Here is a 20,680-nt window from a genome sequence, read left to right on the forward strand (position 1 = left end):
ATTCAGATTAATAGCAGATGGGTTTTGGGTGGGTGAAATAATACATCATTAATTACATTCTCTAAAATGTGAACTTTTTCTTCATTTTTCGTCAGGCATGAATTAGCAGACTAGATTCTCATTGCGCCAGTTGTGGCTTCCATTTGTCTTAAGCAGCAATGGAGGCAAAAATGATCCGAGAGAAAGTTAAAAAAGGAGAATTAAAAAAAAAAAAAAAGGAAGGGCAGAAAAGTTCCATGTGGGAGCAATTTAATGAAATACATAACCATGACGCATCAAGTTCTGGGTATATGGCTAGCAGTTTTAGCTTTAATTCATTACTGGAGGATATCACAAATTCAGTTCTAACTAGTTAGAATGCAAAATCTTGATATCAGAAATTCAATTTTAACTAGTTAAAATGCATATTATTGATATTGGAAATTAAATTTTAACTAGTTAAAATGCCAATTCTTGATGTCGGAAATTCTATTTTAACTAGTGAGATTTAAAACGTTTTTCTCATTTATTTCAATGGGAGTTGGAATTTGACCTAGTTAAAATGCCAATTTTTGATATCATGAATTAAATTTTAACTAGTCGAAATGCCAACTCTTGATATCAGAAATAAAATTTGAACTAGTTGAAAATACATTTGTTGATATCATTAAATCAAATTTTGATATCAATATTTAAATTTAAATTCTTGATATCGAAAATTGTATTTATGATATCAAGTATTGGTATTTGAACTAGTTTAAATTTTATTTCCGATATCAACAATTGGCATTTGTTGGCTAAATGGCTTTAACGGTGAAGCCACACTGTGTACGTGGCCTGCCATTCATGCCATTCATTTTGAATGAGAGGTGGCGGCCAGACCCCGCAAGGCATGTTGGGATTGCCGGCGGCACGGCGAGAGGCGGCGAGGCCGCAGGGAGATGGCCAAAGTTCAACTTTGACCCCCTCGCCGCGTCGCAGTAACCAATCTGATTTGATCTAATGATCCGTCAAGTAAATTATCCCTATTTTTTTCTCATTTTAGTTCCACATTCTATTGTTCCACAATGAAGGACCTAACTCGTAATTGCCGTATCGGGTTTCCCAACTTAATAAAATCTCCTACAGAGACACTGATAAGAGGAACGCAGCGTGGAGAAAAAAAAAATGAAATTGTCGGTGGCTCTGCTATGTAGTTATCGCCATTACTATTAGTTATCACTGTCCAGTCTGAATAAAAATCATTTTTGCAGTAACCTAGCTCTGAAAAACGTTGATAAGCTGCCTAGCTAGGCTGTCTGATGTCTAGCTAGTGAGTAACAAGCAACAATAACTAACACAAAATGAAGTAGGAAATTTTGCCATCCTTTCTGGCTCCTTCAACCTGTGACCAGAGCAGATTGCGCCTCGCCCTGTCCTCTGGAGAAAAATCTTCTTTAAAACGTAACTACTTCTCTCGCAGATGCGTTGAATTCTTTGCTGCTTTCCATACACTGTCACGGTGATGCATGGAAAACCGGATTATTATTATTATTATTATTATTAGGGGTCCAAGCAGCGAAGCTGGTGGAACCCTATTGTATCTGTTAGGATTATTAGGGGTCCAAGCAGCGAAGCTGGTGGAACCCTATTGTATTTGTTAGGATTATTATTATTAGGGGTCCAAGCAGCGAAGCTGGTGGAACCCTATTGTTTTTGTTATTATTCTTATTATTTTTCTCCGCTAAAATGTCTGAGGCTCAGCAACCATAAGTTGTAGACCAACCAAATTTGGTAGGTGGGTTCCTATGGCCCCCCACTACTCAGGCACAAAAAATCACCTATGTCGGCCAGATGGTGGCGCTATAACAAAAGGGTCGTGTTTAAAAGGTCATAACTCCCACACCGTAAGTCAGATCAACACAAATGCATCTGAATGTGCTCTACAACTTTGCCATTGGGACCACCTATGTCCGCCATATGGTTTGCCCGCCATTTGGACCTTTTTATTAGGTGGGGTGCGGAAGAGATGGAGCTCCAAATCTAAGCGTTACGACATCTAGTAAACTTCTTTACGGCAAGCGATATCCATGGCGACGCAAGTAATCCGACACCGTAGGGTCTAGTTTTTATCAGCGAGGGGAGGGTCTGAACGTCGGGGAAGCAATAGAAGACAGTGCCAGCCAGAGTGCATGCTAGGCTACCAAGAGCTTTTTGAGAGGATGAATAATTACTTTTCGTTGGCATGGATCCATTTGAAGACAGTATCGGGTGAGTTCGATTAGTCTTTAAATCTGTCATTATGCTGAGAAATAGCTAAACCATTTTATTGATAGGTTCTGAGTTTCTGTGCAAACGCGCGAAAACACGCTGGTATAATGAAACAATGACGGTAATACATATATAGTCCGCTTTGTTCCGTTGCTACCATAACATAACAGACTATCTTGTGTCTACAGCTGCAGTTTCTTGCTGCAATTACTAATATCGAATATTCACAAAAGACGCAATTTATGCTGTAAATCGTATTCTCAGTTTTACCTCTAAATTGACTGTAAGCTTAGGGTTGTAACTAGGTAGTTGTTTCGTAGGTGACTTAACCCTCTGGGGTCGAGAGCTCCGCCGGCGGAGCTCGACAAGATGAAATTAACTTACGTTTCTATTTGGATGATTAACTTCACGTGCTGTTATCATACAGACACAACAAAAACATTGACAGAAACCTTAGAATCGCGACTTTCCAATGCGCCCAATGACAAATAATATAAATTGTTTTAAATGTTCCAAATTTGATTAATTAGATCATGTATGCTTCGCTAAACTTTACTCATTACTATGTGAATTTCGCTCAGCAGGAAGCCCAAATCGCATTCACATGTTAACAACATTTTAATTACTCTCCATAGAAGGAGACTAAAGGAGGGGCGATGCGAGATCCATGTGAGAAATGCCAAGTCAAAGCGGGATAGAATGTCACAGAGTGTCGCCTAATTCACTTCTTTTGAGGTGAACATTTCGTTTAATTTTGGAAAATGGTCCGTCCGGAAGCCGACACTGATGAAGAGCGGTGTCATTTCGAACAGCGAACTGATCCAGCTGAGGATCAACTTCATGCGTAAGTATATTTCTTATGATCATATTGGTAAATATGTGTACTGTATTGCAACGTATCTGTGTGTTTGTTGGAATATTCAGCAATGTGCGCGTTTGTAAATTCCCACACTACGAATGATTCGAACTATTGCATCTCAAAATGATAGGCTATAGACTGTATGTTTTTCGATCATATTCGTAATAAATAGCTCATGCCTGGCGTGTAGTGGCGTGGCTAGGATTCTAAAACTGATGTCCTTGCACAATCGGTATTAGCATTCTCTAAGTAAGTTCGGGAAATAGCAATAAAATAACCACTTAGCTAAACAGACCTAGCCTAGTTCAGATTGAGATTGTTATTGATGAGTTGTGTGTAGTTTAGTTGGAATATTAGTGTTTATTTAGTTAAGCTAATGATTTTTCGTTGATAGCTTGCATTATTTGTAAATGTGCTGTATTGCATTATCTGTGTGTTTGTAGAAATATTCACTAATATGCCCGTTTGTAAGTTCCCACACTATGAATGATTCTAACCATTGCTTCTCAAAATTATAGGCTACCTCTCTGCGTCTGGTTGTGTTTGTTTGGTTCTTCGTTTGTATATGACGTCACATTTCATAAATTTTGTTTTCATTAGTTAGTGGTTTGTCCCTTTTTTTGTAAAGCACATTTAATTTTCACCTGTTGAAGGAAATGTGCTATATAAATAAAGTTTGATTTGATTTCACATTTCCTAACAATTTTGTTTTTATTATATTTGCAGAGATGTTGATCAGGAAACACGGCCTAGTTCACCACTAGCTAAGAGGCCAGGCAGACGTTGCAAGAGTACACCAGTCTCATCTCATCTTCCATGCAGTTTACTTCAATAAACGTTCTAAAATCAAAAGTTGTCTTTGTTTCTGTCTTCTAAATGGCTCACTGAGTCTTTGTCTTAGTGGTGGGGAGGCATGCGGCCAGGTGTGAATAGCCTTCTTAGCTGGCAGGTATTCCTACCCAATGCATATTCATTACAGAAAGGCCATTTGCCCTCCCATTCTCATCTGGGGTTGAAAAATAGTAGTCACAACACTAACTTTTAGCAATTTATTTTATATTTCTCATTGGATTTGCTAAAATATTTTGTCATCTTTTGATACCCAAGACCTTGAATAACACATTTCCGTGACCAAAAGTCTTATTCACAATTGTTTAGTGTGTTTTATTACAACATTCCTGTGCATGTTCAAAACTACTGTTTACAGTTTGTGTGTTTTTAGAGCAGTTTACAATCCACACATTATTATGACCTACTTACTGCTGCCATATTGTTGTAGCTGAGTTTGTGCTGAACACAAAGATAGGAAACACTTTGGAATCGCTGTATATAAAGTTGATGAAATTTAAATAAATGTCAGAGCATCGCACAATCACCAGTGTGCCTCATTTTACCCTTAGACCCCAGAGTGTTAACTCGTCTTAACTATTGCTTGTGTTTTTGCATAGACTGCGTTGTTGCTGTTCTTGTTTGTGTTAGTGTTAATCAGTTTAACCTACAGGGTCCAACTTGAACTATGCGGTTGTTCCCTGCATTTAGAACGGTAGGCTACTGCCCTCTAGGGTTTTCGACACACTTGTTCCTGGTTGTGGTTATACATTTTGTTGTACGTCGCTCTGGATAAGAGCGTCTGCCAAATGCCTGTAATGTAATGTAATGCAATATTCCGTAGCAACAAGATAAACCCGACATTAGCCCTAAAATATGCCAATACAGCAGTGAAAACGCTGCTCGCTGAATAACGAAATAAGCGAGACTAACTTTTAAAAAAAATTATACCATGTCATTCTACAGTCAATATCTGGGACTAAACATTGAATAAATATACAATCTTACCATTGGTTTTACGCGTAGAGATGTCCCTTTTGCGAATGAGTGGCCATATATTGTCTTGGACAATCCGTTTGCGAAATAGACGCGCATTTGTGGCTACCTTCAAAAATAGCTGTGCATAATACCACACCTGTTGCTTACGGCTTTGTCGCCTTTTTTAGTACAATTTGGCTTGATTGACAATTCATTTATTCCGTAGGTGAGAGTATAAGCTTTCTAACGATGTATAACATGTCTGATTTTGCTTTTGGAATAGCGTTTTATCGGTCAGCGTAACCGAAAATTTTCTTATCTGCCAGTGTCTAAATAAATAATACGGTAGGCTATTCTGCGAGCACTACGCAGGTCGTGAGTTGATATTTCGTCTTTTGTTTCGTTTTTTCTCAATGTCGTCTTTATTATTTGAAATGCGTATTTATGTGTTATTATTCTATCTGTCTCTGAGGCGCTCTAAAATGTGCATTCTCTGCTAAGCTGAGCTATGGATTGGAATATGTGTCTGACGTAGTGTTGCACCGTATACCGAAACTTCAGCACTTTCTCGGTACTTTAAAAAAAAACAAAAAAAAACGGTTCCGTATTAGAATTTTCCGACGTTCAGTAGTTTTGCGTCAAATGTAAAAGCCAGGGAAATGTGTCTCCCGCATTACTGATTTAGAGGATGAAAAGTGTAGTTTGTCAGAATCTTCGCTAGATGGCAGTAGCAACTAAGGTTGCCAAGTGAGGTGACCTGCGCTTGTGCATTCACTTCCCTGATACAGAGCAAGCTTAGACTCAGTTCACTTCAGTAGCAATAGCTGTTCTAATTTGTAAATATTTTATTATAAGAAGATGCTGTATTGTTATTGAAATATGCTGTTTTTAGGTCTATTTTAAAGAGAAAGACCTGTTTAAAGATAATTTACTTTACAATTGTTTAACTTTTTGAAATATATTTAATATAGTTTTCTATGGTTTAGTGTTGTAACACTATAGGCCTATGCTTATTGATATGTTGAACAGGCTTCAACTTAAAGGTTGTTAATAAACCAGGTTTTTAATAAACCGTGAATTTGAAAATGAGGTCAACCCTTGTGGACATTACGTTTCTGATCTATTAAGGTAATTTCAGTATCGTTAGGTACTGAGTATTGAATCAGTTTCGTTTCAGTATCAATTATTGTGATACTAAACCTGGTATCGGTATCAAAGTCAAAATTTTGGTATCGTGACAACACTAGTGTGACACCTTGTTTAGTTGCGGCATGGAAGCGCTGCAGCTGTGCATACACACTGGGCCATCTAAGTGTTACAACATAGTAAAGGCCTTTACGGGAAGCGGCCAGGACTCATCCATGGCGACGCAACTAAGTCATCTGCCGGCGTCTCTTAGCACAAAATTGGCCATAAGTCATCAATATTTTATATAATTATCATGATATTCTGTAGATATGTTGGGTGAAGGTATATGGTCATGAGGACAAAGCCATTTTAAAATTGCTCCATAGGGGGCGCGATAGTGCCAATGCTTGGACCCCTCCCAACGGCGCTTGCGGCTTTAATTATTATTATTATTGTTATTATTATTAATAATTACATTTATATAGCACTTTTCCAAATGCTCAAAATGCTTTACAGTGAAGGGAACTCACCTCACCCACCACCAGTGTGTAGCACCCACCTGGGTGATGCACGGCAGCCATTTTGCGCCAGAACGCTCACCACACATTAGCGAAGGTGGAGAGGGAGAGAACATTTATTTAGCCAATTAAATCTGGGGATGATTTTTAGTGGCAAGTTTTTGCGAGATCCAGATCTGGGATTTGGCCAGGACACCGGGGAACCTCCTACTCTTAAGTAGGAGGTTCCCCGGTAAGTGTCATGGGATATTTAAAGACCACAGAGAGTCAGGACCTCGGTTTAACGTCTCATCCGAAAGACGGCATCTCCTACAGCACAGTGTCCCCGTCACTGCACTGGGGCATTGGGGTTTATTTGTACCAGAGGGAAGATTGCCCCCTGCTGGCCCACCCAACACCACTTCCAGCAGCAACTCAGTATTCCCTGGTGGTCTCCCATCCAAGTACTAACCAAGCCCAGACCTGCTTAGCTTCAGCCATTTGGCAGGAGTGCATGGAGGTATGGCTGCTGGAAGTGGTGCTGGATTATAACAGCCCTTGGACGTCCTTCTTGAAATGGACAACCCAAACGGTGGACACTGTCGATTACATCGAGTAGTTTACCCCTGCAGTCTGTCACCGTTTCCTGGCAGATCTTGATAACTTTGTCTCAAATGTTTTCTCTGTTGCCCTCATCCAGCCCTAGCAATCGCAGATCCCAGCGTCTTCTATATTTTGACAATTCCGTCACCTTATTTTCCAGATCTAAGATTTTTTGGTCTGTTTTGTTCATTCTGGTGACGATTTCCGCCATTTTGTCTTTTACGTCTTTCAGCTCTGCATTGATAAATTTGACAGATACTTTTAAGTTCTCAATGCATGTTTTGTAGACCATCCGCTCTCTCATTTATTGCTACTGTGAGTGTGGAAATGATGTCCGTTGCAATATCGATGTCGTCAAATGTTTTCTACTTTTACCTTGGTTTTTATTTGGGGACTCCGTTGTGGAGGCGTCAGACTTTCGTTTGTTGTTGATATGAGCCATGGATTTATGTTGATTTCCTCAAAGATAGGCTGATTCTTTATGAAGTTTGCTTGAAAGTACTTTTAAATTGTAGTTATTTTCCTGCTAAGAGTCTTTTCTTAAAAATCTATCAGCTAATATCTTTAGAACATGTTTCATGAGCACTGCCTTTTACTGCCATCTACGCCGCCATTTTTTTCCACTCCCCAGTAACCGGCTCTCAGACTGGACTTGCTAAACTCTGACGTCTTTGTTGTGGCTTATTATCCCGAGCTTTATGGAGCTTTACCATAGACATGCGTATTTAACGAGACAGGAAAGCATGCCCTCTGCCGACCTAAGCTGCCTGTGCTCTAAGCGGAAAAACCTTGGAGCTCCCCAATAAAGTGAATGAGGAATATACTTTTGAAGGAAAAATAAAACTTCCAAGATGGTGTTTTGAAACTTTATTGATTGTTGTGTTTCATATTAAAGTCCCTGTGCAGCCTCCCTTTTCTTACATTTAAATTGTTCCTTTAGTTACTAAATTACAATATATATATGTATTTTTTCTACTTATTAGACTTTGAAAAGATAAAAAACCTGGTTTGATGTAAAACCAGAATTTCTTAATATAGCAGACTCTAGACTGGCTGGGCATGTCAGTTCTGTCCTAATTATTTATGCATTCACTTTTGATTGACTGGGGTTAGGACGGCTAACATTATGATTTGCAATATAATCTATATCAAGGTTAAGTAACTTTAACGTTAACTGATTGTATTAAGCAAAGGCTTAATTAGATTATCGATAGCATCAAAGCTATCTAGGATTCCCTGGTTGGGTTAGTTAGCTAGGTTGCGTTTCATGCACATTGAGCTAGGTAGCATGTGTAAAACACCTGAAGTAAAAAAGGACAAACAGACCTTATCTTGATCGATTCTTGTTTGATAGTTGGCACAGTATCTGGCTTTAGAGACATTGTCTTGGCAAAACCCATCCTCTTCTGTTCATAATTGTAGAATTAATCAGGGGTAAAATGTGTCAGGGTTTCCCCCAGAAAAGTTGTTAGGCCCGGTGGCAAGTATCTTTCGACAGGGCCCGGCGGCCAAGTGTTTTTTTTGACGGGGGCCCGGCAGGGCCAGCGACAGACTGATGGCAGCATTAAGGTAGGGCCCTATAATTTCTGTGATAACAGAATCATGGACGGAATCACGGATTTCAGAATTTAAAAAAGCTATAACACAGATTCCATAGGGCCCTACATTTAGTCAGTGCTAAAAGCTGACTGGAGATGTGAAAATAATGCTACGTAATGTGAATGTTGTTATAAATAAGTCATTTAAAAAAAATCAACAACTATTTACAGCATAGCAGGGTCTTACAAAGAATCTGACAACAATGTACAGTCTTGGAATGCTGTGTTTTCAACAACAAAGAAATTAAATTGAATGAAAATAAATAATATCAAGGTTTTTGCACAAAAAACTTGTATTCGAGTCCTGATTGGCTACTGAATCTTACAACAAGCCTTGGAATGTTGGGCACATTTAAACATTTAAAAAACTGTCTAAGGTTTTTTGGCTTTTACAGTAGGCTACCTTTCCTCCTTGGCATTATCCCTAAATGGCACAAAGGAAGTATCTGTGTTACTGACTGTCTGGCTAGCTAGCTAAGTTAGCTACATGACCACGTTGTCATAAATTTTTCCCGACCGTGAAAACTGCCTGACATGCTTACATTTTTGACAAATGTGGCCTGAGTAAATCTATAGTTGTGTCCGTCACAGCGCTTTAGACACAAGCAATATTGAAAAAATCTTGAAATTTCTTCTTACTGTGAAGAGTGCCTGACCCTCAACCGTAGAATTTTTTCCCCAAAGATGGTATTTCTAGATATAGCCTAATTTTGCCACTGTGTTAACACATTTCTGTGGTTGCCAGTCAGGCACTCTTCACCGTAAGAAGAAATTTTAGGATTTTTCCGATATTACTTGTGTCGAAAGTGTTGCAACAGAAACAATGATGGATTTACTCTGTAGCCACATGTGTCCAAAATGTAAACAAGTCAGGCAGTTTTCACGGTGGGGAAAACTTTTATGACAACATTGTCGTGCATGTCAATCTCATCAAGCTAACGTGTTTAATAAACAAGTGAAGTTATTTTGATGGAGATTAATAAGTCATGTAATGTTACAATATATCGAAAGTTACGTTCATGCTACTAGTTCACCTACACACTGCTTAATATAAAAAGAATATACTTACCGATGAGATGAAGTGATAACGCAGTTTATAACGAGGTTAGTTAGCCTACTAAATAAGCTAGGTAACGTTAGCTTGTGATAGTTGGAAGAGTCAGGTGTTAAACGTCACTCTACGCACAATGAGGGTAAAGAACACTGATCTCAGACCTGCTGTTTTCCTATAGTGCATTCACGTTTTAACCAACAGATGTCGCTGGTGAGCTTTTCAACTGAGTCAGCTGGTGAGATTTTCCCACTGTAACTGTAGTTTAAAAAACATCTTAAAAATACATTAAAAAAAAATAATAATAATAATTCCCCGATGCTTAGGCCCGGCGGGGGGTCAACTTAGGCCCAGTGAGCCGCCGGACTTGCAATACACTGGCGGAAACCCTGATGTGTACTGCACAATCTTGTCACCTTTGATATTTCTAACTGTGCACCGTTTTGTTTTCCTATATAATCAACACCTTTTGGAGACTTGGATCTTTTGGCAAGGCGTGAAAAGATGCATTCCTATCTCCACAATCTTTAATCACACAATAAGGCATTGTTGAACTGGATAGTTAATGTTAACAATGGCTTTGAACTTGGGAGCGCACACTACATAAATTTCATACTGGGTGAATGTTTTGGCCACCACACATTGGTCAATGGAAATTAGAAACATTTGTGACGTCACAAATGTGGTCTCAAAACCACCAATACCAAATACTCCACCAGGCGGAAATGTCGAGCATTGTATAGTTTTTAGGAAAAAATATCTAATTCATTACATACATGTATGAAATACTTTTAACATCAAAGTAACCTTATAGTCTTTGGTCATAATATAAGCATTTTAAAATCATGATTTTGACTGCACAGGGTCTTTAAATCTAGATGAAAACATGTTTTAAGGTTAACCAAAAACATGAATTTGCAATGATACTTATTTGGGAGTACTGGTAGACATTACCCCAACCATTTTTAAAAACATTTGCATAAATTCCTAGTTAAAATGCTTTGCAAACTTTTTGTCTTTAGTTAATCCAACCTGCTGGCTGTTGTGTACAATCTGACTTACATACATGATTAGAAAGGGGGATATCCAAATATGTAATGTATTCTTCCAAAGGCATTACCTTATTCTGTGATTTTAAAAAAGACAACTAGTTTTGCAGAATGTAGCAAGGCATCTGCCACGAGGACATATCTTGTGGTTGATCAGACTCCTCAGGCTCATATACATGGCCTCACCATTGAAATATTATTGGTGCCAGTTTCAGATGCGATAACTGGCTACATTGGCTGCCGAGAATTACAGTGTGCAACAAAGCAAACACTACCATGTGTGTTTGTTTATGTGTGGTGTCTTTAAACTAATTTAAATATCAATGGCATTCCCTGACCATCCTTTTTTTCATGTATTTAAGTATACGCCCACACCATCCTGTAAATCAGGCTTGGATCATGTCGAGACATATCAAAAAAGCAGCATTTTTCAAGGTTGATCCTTTTTTTTTTTTTTTTTTGCTTGTTAATGGTGTCACATGGTTGATAGAGCACACACTTTTAGCATGACAAATGACAAGATTTAAGGTCAGGTTTCCATTAGCATTGCTGTTTATGCAGGAATGCTACAGGAAATAAATAATTTTATATCTTTTCCTACTTGGTTCACCCAATATGGATGTAAATAACCTCAAATTAAAGCTATCGTTCTGCACTTTATCCTCATATTTATTGTTTAATTTCAAATCCAACGTGCTGGAATACAGTGTCAAAATAACAGAGATTGTGTCACTGTCCAAATACTGATGGGTAAGGTGCATCTATGCATTTCCACCTTGTTTTTGGTTTAACAGTCCTTGTTACATTAACTTACATTACATTACAGTATTATTATTTTCTTTTTTTTTTTGTTAATCTGATTAGTGTTCTAGGTGGGAAAAAGACAAGCTACATAGATAACATGGGATGTTTGTACATGAACACTTCATGTCCTGAGGATTCTATGATGAATTTAGAGTAGTGGTTAACTGAGCTATGCCCCCAAAAAAATAATTGGAAAGGGAAAAGTTTGTGAAAGTTGTCTGGCTTGGATTTATGTGCTCAGCTGATTTTTATCAACTTCTGCACAATCCCATAGTCCTCCAGCCGTGTGAAGATTGGTTACGAGAGCTGGCTGTCGTCCAATGGGCTGGCCCTGTCCCCCTTCCACATTCGCTGGCAAACAGGGCTCTTCAACTGGTTGTTTGCCAAGTGTGCGCGTCTCAACCCTCATTTCCTGTTCCTGTGGTAAGTATGTGTTTTCCTGCTCTTGGATTGCTTTGTTTCTCTCATGGCCAAAGTGTAAATACTGACTCTTTTATTGTGTTCAGATTACACTTTGCTCTGTTGTGTGCCTGATCATAAATATTTATGAGCTATTGGAACAAAACCCTGGGAAGTACAGTTGAGGCCAAAGGTTTACATACACCTAGGCTAAAGATATTAAAACTCAGTTTGTCACAACTCTGCACATTTCATGTTACCATATACTTCTTGTAGCAAGTCAATTAGGCCATCTACTTTTTTCACATCAGAGGTAATTTTAAAACAATTGATTAGAGACAGGTTTATTTCAGCTTTAATTCACTATATCAGAATTCCAGTGGGTCAAAAGTTTACATACACCAAGTTGACTGTCTCTTTAAACAGTCTGGAAGATTCCAGAAATTGATATAATGACTTTTTAGAAGCTTCTGATTGGCCAATTTACATAATTTAAAATTACCTCTTTTTGCCCTTGATTCCATGGGAAAATCCAAGCAACTCAGCCAAGACCTCAGAAAAAAATAGTGGACCTCCGGTTCCTCCTTAGGTGCAATTTCCAAACAATTGAAGGTACCATGAGCATCTGTACAAACAATTGTATGCAAATATAGAAATCTTGGGACCACACAATAGATGGCATCATGAGGAAGGAGGATTATTTTGAAATACTGAAGCAACACCTCAAGACATCAGCTAGAAAGTTAAAACTTGGTCGCAACTTCCAGCAGGACAATGATCCTAAGCATACCTCCAAAGTTTAAAAAAAAATGGCTTATAGACAACAAAGTGAAACTATTGGACTGGCCATCACAAAGCCCTGACCTGAATCCCATAGAACTGAACTGAAAAAGCGTGTCCGAACAAGGAGGCCCACAGACCTGCCTGAGTTTCACAAGTTCTGTCAAGAGGAATGGGCAAAAAATTCGGCAAAGTATTGTGAGAAACTTGAAGCAACCCCAAGCATTTGATTCAAGTTAAGCAATTAAAAGGCAATACCACCAAATACTAACAAAGTGTATGTAAACTTTTGACCCACTGAAAATCTGATATTGTACATAAAAGCTGAAATAAATATGTCTCTTAGCTATTACCTCTTACAATGCACTTGTTGTACGTCGCTCTGGATAAGAGCGTCTGCTAAATGCCTTTAATGTAATGTAATGTAATACAAAAATAAAGTAGATACCCTAATTGACTTAACACAGGAAACATTTGGCCTCAACTGTACCGTTTGACCTCTGGACAAAGTTGGGAAATGCCCCTGTGGTGCCCTCTTCTGACCAGACAAACCTTTCTGCTGTAGCACATTAGCACTCTGAGAGGCTGTTCTCCAAGCACTGCCTTTTCAGCCCTGTTTAGTTTTTTGTGTTAAATGAAACGTCAGTCCTAAGTACGAAAGTACTATTTACTATTACTAGTACTATTAAGTACTATTTTTTACATAACTGTCTTAATGACCTGATAGCTTTACAATGGCTGTTATAGGGGCTTTTGTGGGTTTGGGGGTTAAAGAGGAAAAAACAATAAAATGGTTTGCAGTATGGGCTTAAAATGACAAGCTTCAACAAATGGACTCAAATGAAATAAAAATGCGATGTTTATGCCTGAACCTTTGACTCAGTTGTTTAACCTTATTGTATGTTTCATGTTTTGTGATCTCTCTACTCCTGTTGCGCAACAATTTCCAGAATATTCGGTGTGATGTCCATTTCCAGATGCTCAAATCTGGAGCAGAAGTGGAAGTAATGGAAATGATAGAGTACATTCTTCAAAAGAATGCCCTACTGCCCCTTCTAGTTGACATGGTTTTATGATAAAGTTTTACCCTCACCCTCTTGTGGTCCTTGGAAGTGCTGTGTAGCACAACTTTCTGCCTGGACAGTGCTTCAAATCTGTTTTAGTATTCTGACAACTTTCTCAAGCTTTGGGAAATTGCTAGACTAAACATCTCCTGGTGAGTGCCACAATGTGAGAAAGTTAAATAAACTGCATTTGACATTAAGCCTTTGAAGGATTCATTGCATCCTTTCAGTGTGCACCTTGCATTGTCTTAGTCAAATGCAGTAAAATAGCTGAATATCAAACTTAAAGCTCTATAGGAATTGCTATCTACGACTGAACTTATAGCTTTAAGGCACACTCTGCTGGCGAGAATAACTTAAATCAGATGGAATAGATTTTCCTTGCAGAATAAATACAACGTACAGAACAATTCTCAATTACTTTTTTTGTTTCACATTCCTTCCACGTCACATTCCTTTCTCTACTTGTGGCCGGTTTCACATATGTGGCTAACTCCGTTAACGCAATTAATTTGTTGACATTTTGGGATAAACTCTGGATTTTCAGTTTCACAAAGTGATTTTGAAATTTAGCCAGACTTGTTACTGGGGGAACAGAGTCTTAAGCCCAAACCTGCAAAACTGCAGGTTTATGTTTAAGTCAGCTGGATGAAATGAACATAGCCTAAATATAGCCTAGAAATCCCACGTATACCAGCGGCAGAAATTAATGCAAGGTTCTTGTTGATGAACGAAAATCATTTTAAGAAGAGCATTTAGAAGGGAGCATGTTTTTAGAGACCGACATGATCCTTTAAGGCACTTGTACGATTGTCTTTAAGTGCTGCTGATTGTGATTGAGTGCTGCTGATTTTGCTGGTTCATTTTTATATGCTTTTGGTGACAATGAAAATATTATAAGAAACTTTGTTCATTTGTTTCATACATAAAATGCAATGCAAAATACTTCACATTTGAGGAGAAAAATAAAAGCAAAATAAAACCAATAAGCAGGATACAATATTACACCATAAATGCAGTTGTAAAATAAGGAAAATAAAACAAGGCAGAGACAAAAATTTAAGACATAAAATGAGAAATGAACAATCGTTGAAGTCAAAGAAAATAGAAGGCAGTACAGCGTACCGCGCAATCAGGCAAGTGTCTTGTATGCATTGCGTTGTCCTGCAAAAAGGTCAGCACCACCTCTCTTTGTGTTTATCTAAGGGATATGGTCCGTTTTTCGGCATACGATTCATCTCTCCTTTATAGCAGAGCAGGTGTGCGCAGTTATCAGAGTTAATTCAATCATAGAATAATTAACCAAAATTGTAATTCATGTTTTATGAGTAAGCTCAAATTTTATTGAGATAATTTGATAAGATACTCATCAAATTTATTTTGGATTGTTTAAAGCGAATGAAACATGGCCTTGGTGTATAATGTCAACCAAGTGCTTTTATTTGGGTCACAATTGATCACTAACTATAATTAAAGTGATTGTGACAAACCAGTGCCTACAGTGACCCAAGTGGGTATTTAAATGGTAATGAAAGTTGAAATAATTTTGGGTCTCATTCCCTAGATTAACTGCTGTCCTAGTCATGATCAGTTTCATTAGTGAAAATATTCAAATTAGGAATGCTGTACATTTACTCTTGTAAATTATTCAAATCCAAATTTTAGGTTAGTGACCTCAGCGAAATAATGTGTGGGGAAAATAACGCTGGTATCTGAATCAAAAACCTGTGAATGCCCCTATACCAGCCACTGTAAATCCAGCAGATCATAATCCTTTCTTCATATGTAAAATAACCAAAAAACTGTCTGGGCCACTTAAAAACTAAAAAATAATCTTTAATAAACAAAACTCTGGAAAGTGAACTTTAAGGTCTGTGTGTAACCTTATGGTATTAATGTGTGAGTATGTTACAGGTTTAGCACGGGAATGGTTTTTGGAGTGGTGTTCATGTTTGGGTCAGTGGTTTTGCTGACCCGCACACTGCTGCAGACTCTCGCCCAGATGATATCTGAGAGCCCTGAGGGCTCCAACGAGCAGGTGCTCCAAGTTGTGGTGAGTCTGAAAACACCTTCTATGCAAGTGGTTCTGTAGTCTGTACAGCAGGCGAGCAGGTTCAATTCCTTTCTTAATAGTGACCAGTTTCTGGTGCTGTGCCCAAAATGGATCGCAGAACCACTGGAACTGCCATTGGCTGATAGGTCTCAGTAACCAGTGAGGTGGCTTGCCATTGGCTGACAGTGGACAAGAAGACAAGAGGAGAGGATTAACAGTGGGGTGGTGGATGTGACATATCATTACTCTTACTGATTTGTGATTGTCTCTTTCCCTCTTGCCATGTTGACATCACCAGGTACCTGGTGTGAACCTTCCCGTCAGTCAGCTGGCCTATTTCTTCATTGCTATCCTGATCAGCGGGGTCATTCATGAGTTTGGCCATGGAGTGGCAGCACTTAGGTGAGGAGACTGAGTGGTGATGATGACAATTATGATGATGAAGAGGAAGATTATGCTGATGATAATGGGGAAATTGTGTTTGCAGGGAACAGGTGAGACTCAATGGTTTCGGGATGTTCGTATTTGTGATCTACCCTGGGGCCTTCGTGGATCTGTTTACCACACACCTGCAGCTCATTTCCCCCATCCAGCAGCTGCGCATATTCTGTGCAGGTAAGTCACACAGCTACAGTGGGCTCCAGAATTATTGGCATCCTTGATAAATATGCACAAAAAAAAGGCTAAACTAAAAAATAATAGTTATTGACATAAGCTTTTTTTTTCCAACGTGTAAACTAGTGTGCTTGATTAATGATTCATTGGTATCAACCAAAGTCTTAAATCTTTTAAATAAAAAGAATATTTCCCCAAAAAACAGATTCCACAATTATTGGCACCCCTGGTTTAATACTTTGTGAAAACACCCCTGGCAAAGATGACAGCCATGAGTCTTTTCCTATAATTTGTGATAAGGTTAGAGAACACAATTGGAGGGATTTTTGACCATTGCTCCATGTAGAACTTTTCAGAATCATTGATATCTTTGGGTTTGCGCTTATGGATCCCCCTCTAAAGTTCAGACTAGTTTTTGATTTTTGATGTAATTCAGGGTATCCCCCAGAAAAGTTGTTAGGCCCGGTGGCAAGTATCTTTTGACGGGGGCTGGCGGCCGGGCGGCCAAGTGTCTTTTTTGATGGGGGCCCGGCGCGGGCCAGCGACAGACTGATGGCAGGATTAATTTAGCGCACATGCCAAATCTTGCCAATCCTTGCCCATTTAGGGGGTACCCTATTTAAAGCTTTTTAACTCCAGATGTGTATATCACAGAGACTTGAAAAATGGCTTAAATGAAGCAAGCCATTTGTACAATTTACAATACTAACGCAGATTAGTTTATATTCATAATTTTGGAAGAAATAAAGTGCCTCAAATGCAATTGTCTAGACAAAAAATCAAAAATGAATTTGCACTTTTTTAGTTTGCAATGAAGTACTGAGAGATTGCATATATACAGCAGGTTAAACTATACATATGCTGGATCAAAACAAAAACTTCTTGACCACAAGTTCATAAAATCTAAGGATGGATATGTAGAACTACTATAGATGTATGAAGCAAAAACTAAGCAGTGTACCCAGCATCTCCAAATCTATCCAAAATGTCTAAATTATGCATTGCTGTGAATCACAACGTATTCGTGTATTTCACTACAAATCAACTGTTTTGACTCAAGAAAATCACTGTTTTCAAGTCAGAATTACAAGCTTTCAGTCCATACAGTGGTCTACAATAGCTAGGGGTCCAGAAACATATCCAAAATCTATCCAAAATTAAATAAAATGTTTTTTTTTCATATAAACGAGCCCCTTATGAAGGTTTAAGATGAAACATTGCTATCAGATTTAAAAACGAATGCAAAAATATTGTCACACAATGCGGTACAGTACCTAAATGTGTAATAATTAACTCTTGTATGTATTTCTATACTCTGTACTCTCGTATGTTTTCTTGTATGGGGATGGGACGACATGAAAACAATTTTCAACTGTCCACCAAGTTTTGGCAATGTTCCAACTCTTACGTCATCACTGTTGCATGCTTCATATAAACTATTACACTACCATCCAACGCTTACATTACAGTGTGAAATATCCACATTATATAACACCACTAATCTATTTAAAGACACTCAATTTCAAAAATAATGTATATAACCAAAATATTTTGAGCAGTAATACTTGCATAGCAATGATGAAATCTCATCTATGTTCAGTAGAAGGGCACAGAGATAGTATCAATGATACTGTTCTATTCGCTTCTGTTTTGCTCCAGAAAGCGATGTCAGCTAGGTCTATCAGCAAACATATGGCTTAGCTATGTCCAGAAGTCCTCAATAATAATAGTATTTTCCAAGAAATTACAAAAAATCGTTGACCGCGTTTCGTTAGGTGCAGCTACCACAGAGCGAGTGCGTAAGTGAATGCGATGCTAAGAATATTTTCGGTTACACTGACCTATAAAACGCTATTCCAAAAGCAGAATTAGACATGTTATACATCGTTAGAAAGCTTATACTCTCACCTACTGAATAAATGAATTGTCAATCAAGCCAGACTGTACTAAAAAGAGTGACGACGCCGTAAACAACAGGTTTGGTATTACGCGCAGCTAATTTGGAAGGTGCCCAGGCATCACACATGCGCATATATTTCCCAAACGGATTGTCCAAGACAATATATGACCACTCAGTCTCAAAAGGGACATCTCTATGCGTAAAACCAATGGTAAGGTTGTATTTAGTCCCAGATATTGACTGTAGAATGACATGGTATCATTTTTTAAAACTTTTTCTCGTTTATTTCGTTATTCAGTGAGCAGCGTTTTCACTGCTGTATAGGCATATCTTAGGGCTATTGTCGGGTTTATCTTGTTGCTATGACGGAATACGATTTTTTAGAGGTGAAATAATTTTTTTATGAATTCCAAGATAGACAATATTGTCCATTATGTGAAGGGGTGGGGGGTGTTTTGTAGATGAGACAGCAGGGAGGGTGTGCGTGTTAAATGAACGACCAGAGCGACAATGGTGGCACTGCTAAACTCCGTATTCGGCATAGTTGTCGTGTATCGTCTACTAATGAAACTAAAACAATGCATTTCTGTTTTTAACTCATATGTTGGTTGCAGTAGCACCGAATGTCTGAGTTTAGTCATCTCGGCACGCTGGCGTGCCGACCACTAGGGGCTTTGCGCTAAGATTTGTATTGCCAATTGTATTGCCAATTTCATTTTGTTTGATTTTACTTACAATAATTGTTAGGGGTGCTAATAATTATGGCACCTATGGTTTTCAGAAAAAAAAAAGATTACTTAACAAAAAAACATTGAAGCATGAGAGTAAATGTATTGAAATAAAAGTATATAGTTTTCCCATGTTTGAACAAAACATATAGATTATCATCTGTGTCATTTATTATATGCAGCCTTTTTTCTTAATTTTGGGTGCCAATAATTCTGTAGCCCACTGTATATGTATTCTGTGCAGTTATGTCACTGCTGTGCTTATTTTGTGCAGGTAAGTTGCACAGCTGTGCATATTCTGTGCAGGTACGTCACACAGCTGTGCATATTCTGTGCAGGTACGTCACATAGCTGCGTATATTCTGTGCCGGTACGCCATATATCTGCGCATATTCTGTGCCGGTACGTCACATAGCTGCGCATATTCTGTGCCAGTACGTCACATAGCTGTGCATATTCTGTGCAGGTTCATCACACAGTTGTGCATATTTTGTACAGGTAAGTCACACAGCTGTGCATGTTCTGTGCAGATAAGTCACAGAACTGCGCATATTCTGTGCTGGTGTGTCACATCTGTGCAAATTATGTGCAGGTACACTACCGATCAAAAGTTTTAGAACACCTCCATTTTTCCAGTTTTTATTGAAATTTACACGGTTATCTCAATGTACTCTGAAATTAAAGCATAGAACAAATAAACAATTGGATATTAAAAAAAGAAATCGTGGAATCGTTCTGTTTAACACAATTTATTCAATTTTTTGACTCATAAAATTGGCCACCTTTTGCAGATATAACACCTGAACACACTCGTGGCATTCGTTCTACAATGGAAATAAAATATTGTTCAGAAAAATCTTCCCAACACTGTTGCAGAAGTTCCCACAAATGTGTTGCACTTGTAGGTTGCTTTGCTTTCCCCCTTCTGTCCAGTTCAACTCAAACCAGCTTGATGGGGTTTAAGTCCGGAGACTGTGCCGGCTATTCCATGATTTGAAGCCTACTGTCTTGTTCTTTTCTTTTAAGATAGTTCTGACATAGCCTGGAGGTATGTTCTGAGTCATTATCTTGCTGTAGGATGAACCCCTGACCAACTAGGCATTAACCAGAGGGTATTGCATGGCGCTGCAAAATGCTGTGGTAGCCCTTTCGATTCAGGGTGTCCAGTCACTCTGTGCAAGTCGTCAACACTGGATCCAGCAAAAGAGCCCCAGACCATCACACTTCCTCCTCCATGTTTGACAGTTGGTGTCACACACTGAGGAACTATCCTTTCACCTACTTGACGCTGTACAAAAACCCTGCGTGATGAACCGAAGATTTCAAGTTTTGATTCATCGGTCCATAAGACCTTCTTATAGTCTTCAGTAGTCCACTGCTGGTACTTCATGGCCTAGGCAAGCCTATTTTTCTTATTTAGCCATTTTAGCGATGGCTTTCGTACTGTCACTCGACCGGTCAAACCAGCATCTCAAAGTCTTCTCTCCTTGTTGCAACTGAGACTTGCTTACTTCGAC

At 38.6% G+C, this 20,680-nt stretch overlaps 1 protein-coding gene and 1 long non-coding RNA gene across 6 annotated transcripts in view; both read left to right on the top strand.

Annotated features, from left to right (window-relative positions):
* The window catches only part of LOC135254135 (uncharacterized), a 210,079-nt gene that overhangs the window by 132,818 nt on the left and 56,581 nt on the right, over positions 1-20,680 (top strand). The window lies entirely within an intron of this gene.
* mbtps2 (membrane-bound transcription factor peptidase, site 2) overlaps positions 1-20,680 on the top strand; it is an 82,036-nt gene that overhangs the window by 16,708 nt on the left and 44,648 nt on the right. For all 5 annotated transcript variants that reach the window (XM_064334099.1, XM_064334098.1, XM_064334100.1 and 2 more), the window contains exons 2-5: positions 11,899-12,047; positions 15,782-15,920; positions 16,219-16,322; positions 16,408-16,535. In XM_064334099.1, the coding sequence (XP_064190169.1) occupies positions 11,899-12,047; positions 15,782-15,920; positions 16,219-16,322; positions 16,408-16,535 (520 nt within the window). The remainder of the gene's footprint in view (positions 1-11,898; positions 12,048-15,781; positions 15,921-16,218; positions 16,323-16,407; positions 16,536-20,680) is intronic.

The sequence above is a fragment of the Anguilla rostrata genome, chromosome 4, assembly GCF_018555375.3.
Source record: "Anguilla rostrata isolate EN2019 chromosome 4, ASM1855537v3, whole genome shotgun sequence".
Classification (NCBI taxonomy): domain Eukaryota; kingdom Metazoa; phylum Chordata; class Actinopteri; order Anguilliformes; family Anguillidae; genus Anguilla; species Anguilla rostrata.